The sequence below is a fragment of the Diplotaxodon limnothrissa genome, linkage group LG22, assembly GCF_057381915.1.
Source record: "Diplotaxodon limnothrissa isolate DT_005_m linkage group LG22, D_limnothrissa_male_GT1.1, whole genome shotgun sequence".
In the NCBI taxonomy this organism is placed as follows: domain Eukaryota; kingdom Metazoa; phylum Chordata; class Actinopteri; order Cichliformes; family Cichlidae; genus Diplotaxodon; species Diplotaxodon limnothrissa.
This window is the reverse complement of record NC_140616.1, coordinates 30642086-30646536: the sequence shown is the minus strand read 5'-3', so window position 1 is coordinate 30646536 and position 4451 is coordinate 30642086. Positions and strand designations below refer to the sequence as shown.

The 4451-nt window shown below is 43.7% G+C and overlaps 1 protein-coding gene across 1 annotated transcript; it reads right to left on the bottom strand.

Annotated features, from left to right (window-relative positions):
* Positions 1–1880: 1880 nt before the first annotated feature.
* On the bottom strand, positions 1881–3659 carry LOC146610143 (E3 SUMO-protein ligase ZBED1-like). The gene is made up of 2 exons (XM_085346177.1): positions 2406–3659; positions 1881–2207 (listed from the first exon to the last, which is right to left on the bottom strand). The coding sequence occupies exons 1-2, from the start codon at positions 3657–3659 to the stop codon at positions 1881–1883; spliced, it is 1581 nt and encodes a 526-aa protein (XP_085202303.1).
* Positions 3660–4451: the final 792 nt, after the last annotated feature.

Sequence of the window (4451 nt, the reverse complement as noted above, 5' to 3'; positions counted from 1 at the left end):
ATCTGGTACAATTATAGCTTAAAACAAAATATAATTTTACATTAAATAAAAAAGTTTTAAATTTAAATAAAATAAAACATTTCTTAAATTAAAATAAGTAAACTGTCCTGTTTGTTGCTGCCCTAAAAAGTTAAACACATTTGGACAGTGAAGCAATGTCAGCATTCTTGCTCAGAAAAAGGAGCTGATCAACATGCTCTGAAGTCAGAGTGCTCCGTTTTGCTGTGACGATGTCTCCAGCGGTTGAGAAGACTCTTTCAGCCGAGACACTAGTACCTGGGATACAAAGGTACAGTGGGGCAAAAAAGTATTTAGTCAGCCACCGATTGTGCAAGTTCCCCCACTTAAAATGATGACAGAGGTCAGTAATTTGCACCAGAGGTACACTTCAACTGTGAGAGACAGAATGTGAAAAAAAAATCCATGAATCCACATGGTAGGATTTGTAAAGAATTTATTCGTAAATTAGGGTGGAAAATAAGTATTTGGTCACCTCAAACAAGGAAAATCTCTGGCTCTCACAGACCTGTAACGTCTTCTGTAAGAAGCTTTTCTGTCCCCCACTCGTTACCTGTATGAATGGCACCTGTTTGAACTCATCATCTGTATAAAAGACACCTGTCCACAGCCTCAAACAGTCAGACCCCAAACGCCGCCATGGCCAAGACCAAAGAGCTTTCGAAGGACACCAGGAAAAGTTTTGTAGACCTGCACCAGACTGGGAAGAGTGAATCTACAATAGGCAAGCAGCTTGGTGTGAAAAAATCAACTGTGGGAGCAATCATCAGAAAATGGAAGACATACAAGACCACTGATAATCTCCCTCGATCTGGGGCTCCACACAAGATCTCATCCCGTGGGGTCAAAATGATCATGAGAACAGTGAGCAAAGATCCCAGAACCACAAGGGGGGACCTGGTGAATGACCTGCAGAGAGCTGGGACCAAAGTAACAAAGGTCACCATCAGTAACACACTACAACGGCAGGGAATCAAATCCCGCAGTGCCAGACGTGTTCCGCTGCTGAAGCCAGTGCATGTCCAGGCCCGTCTGAAGTTTGCCAGAGAGCACATCGATGATACAGCAGAGGATTGGGAGAATGTCATGTGGTCAGATGAAACCAAAGTAGAACTTTTTGGTATAAACTCAACTCGTCGTGTTTGGAGGAAGAAGAATACTGAGTTGCATCCCAAGAACACCATACCTACTGTGAAGCATGGGGGTGGAAACATCATGCTATGGGGCTGTTTTTCTGCCAAGGGGACAGGACGACTGATCCGTGTTAAGGACAGAATGAATGGGGCCATGTATCGTGAGATTTTGAGCCAAAACCTCCTTCCATCAGTGAGAACTTTGAAGATGAAACGAGGCTGGGTCTTCCAACATGACAATGATCCAAAACACACCGCCCGGGCAACAAAGGAGTGGCTCCGTAAGAAGCATTTGAAAGTCCTGGAGTGGCCTAGCCAGTCTCCAGACCTCAACCCCATAGAAAATCTGTGGCGGGAGTTGAAAGTCCGTGTTGCTCGGCGACAGCCCCAAAACATCACTGCTCTCGAGAAGATCTGCATGGAGGAATGGGCCAAAATACCAGCTACTGTGTGTGCAAACCTGGTAAAGACCTATAGTAAACGTTTGACCTCTGTTATTGCCAACAAAGGTTATGTTACAAAGTATTGAGTTGTATTTTTGTTATTGACCAAATACTTATTTTCCACCCTGATTTACGAATAAATTCTTTACAAATCCTACCATGTGGATTCATGGATTTTTTTTTCACATTCTGTCTCTCACAGTTGAAGTGTACCTCTGGTGCAAATTACTGACCTCTGTCATCATTTTAAGTGGGGGAACTTGCACAATCGGTGGCTGACTAAATACTATTTTGCCCCACTGTATCTTTTTGCCAGTGTGGCCAGGAAAGGATAGACTTCCTCATGGGATTTCCACCAGCTTAGTGGGTATTCTGTGAGTGCCAGTGACGTGACCTCCTGGTATCTTTTCACCTCCTCCTCAGCTGTGGCAGATAATGATTTTGGTGGGGCTCCAACATCACCATAAGTCTGACCAAGCAAGTCTGTTAACCCACAAGACTTCCTCATCTTGGCTGGTATGAGAGGGGGTCTGAGATTTTGTTCAGTCTCGTCAGGTTTCTCATGATGTTCATGGGCTTCTGGCTCACAGATGGGCTGCTGCCTCTTTTCTTCCTGTAGAAAACCCACACACATACAGAGAGAGGAAGAAAATAAATATTTCATATCTTTTAGTATGCAGTAATATGTTAGCAAATTATAATTAATGTATTTAATTGTTAAATAGAATATTACCAATATGACAAAAATATCACCGATCTACTAATATTGTAAGTAAGTTATTTAAATTATAACACCAGAATGTTTGCTTACCTGAAGGGTTATAGCCTCAGCAACCACTCTGGCATAGGTTTCCTGTCTTTCCTCCAGTGACAGGAACGGCAGGGTTTTAAAGCGTGGGTCGAGAGCTGATGCTGTGTAGAGGGTGTTCCTCTCGACTGTGCTGGCATATCTCTTCTTAAGATCTTGACTGATACTTTGCTTGATGTTTCTGACCAGCGCTGTGTCACCAATGTTGTCTTGGGTGTCGTGCAACAGCTGTGCTAGCAGCGGTGCTACGAGAGACAGAGTAGGATTCTTTTCCTCAGACATCACAGTAGTCGCGACTTGCATTGACTTCAAGGCCCGGACAATTTCTTCAGTGTTCCCAATATCCGTCTCGTTTAGAGTAAAGATATCTGTGCTACTCTTTCTGACTTCGGGAGACAGCAGCGCTGCACAAATCGCAGGTTGTTGTTCAAGGAAACGCTGGAGCATGTCATAAGCACTGTTCCATCTCGTGCAGACGTCGGTCTTGAGCTTGTGAGTTGGGAGCTGTAACATTTTCTGTTTTTGCTCCAGAGCGTGGTTTGCCACTGTGCTTCTATTGAAAAACCCAGTTATGCGCCGCACTCTTCCCAAGACCCTGGCTACTGCAGGCAGGTTTAAGGCTCGTTGTGATGCCAGATTGAGCGTATGGGCGAAACACTTCACATGCAGGTATCCCGCTAGCTGAGTGGCAATTGTCATATTAGAAGCATTGTCGGTGACAACCACCAGATTTTTGTCGGCAATCCCCCATTCCTGTGCTGCATTTTGCAGGAGATTTGCAATGTTCGCTCCGGTGTGACTTTCATGTAATGTTCGAGTTTGGAGAACGTAAGACAGCAGTTGCCAGTCCGCTGTGAGATAATGAGCTGTTATAGTCACATATGAATCCACAGCCCGCGAGGTCCATGCGTCACAAGTCAAACTTTCCTCAACTTTACGCTTCACATCTATGTAGAGATTGGGTACGGCTGTGTCTGCGAAAAAACGTCGTGATGGTATCACATACCTGGGTTCCAGCATCTTGATCATGTAAGAAAAGCACTCGTTTTCCACAATGTTGTAAGGACGCAGGTCTTTGCAGATGAAGTACGTGATAGATTGTGTTATTTTCTTAGCTCGCTCTGAATTGGGAGATAGCTTTGCTAAGCTAAGAGTGTCCAGCGTTGGTTGATTTTTCAGTGGAGCTGATTCAGAGCTAGCTTTCCCGTCCGCGGTTAATGCTATCTTTGGATGGTGCCGTGTAAGATGGGCCCTCATGTTCGTAGTATTCCCAGAGTACTTTATTTTCATATGACACACCTTGCAAATCCCGTGTGTCATATCCATCTCATTTGTTCCATCCTTGTTAAAAAATCCAAAGTACGTCCAGACATTTGATTTAAACGCAGATGGCGCTTTCCTGATCTCTTTTTCTTCCTCCACCTTTGTTTGATCTATTTTCCCATGTGCTGACCTAACCTCTGCTGACCTCACTAGAGAAAAAGCTCAACCGCACCATCTGGTGGACTGGAAGTTTTTGGAACAAAATATCGATATCTGCTGTCCCTGTATCGATACATTATTAGCAAACAAAATATCGCGATACTACGCAGTATCGATTTTTTCCCCCACCTCTAGACATCAATGAGTTGCTTATGACAATGGTACAAAACAGAAATGACATCAATGTTGCTGGGGCATGGATAGGGCTCTATGATAATGTTTACAGCTGGAAGTGGTCCAGGGGGGATAAGAGTATTTATATTGATGGCAAACATGAATTTTTGACCTGGTTTAAAGGTCAGCCAAACAATTTAAATGGAAATCAACACTGTATGGTAACTGAAGGAACAAAAGAGTTGAACGATGCGCCTTGTGATACTCCTTACCCTTTCCTGTGTTTTGATGGTAAGAAAAAGTCTAAGGACTTATCCCTACCAGTTTAAGATAACATGAGCACGATGCACCTGTTTTGACACCTGTTTTCTCTTAAACCTCTCAAAGCCAATGGCACAACAATTTACGTCTTAGTGAAGGAAAAGCAAACCTGGCCAAAAGCTCAGTCATACT

What these genes read in the sequence shown, in the direction of transcription:
- LOC146610143 (XM_085346177.1), bottom strand. Translation starts at nt 3,659, where the DNA reads ATGAGGGCCCATCTTACACGGCACCATCCAAAGATAGCATTAACCGCG. An exon ending in CTGAGGCTATAACCCTTCAG is followed by an intron (nt 2,208 to 2,405) that starts GTAAGCAAACAT and finishes GGTTTTCTACAG; the next exon opens with GAAGAAAAGAGGCAGCAGCC.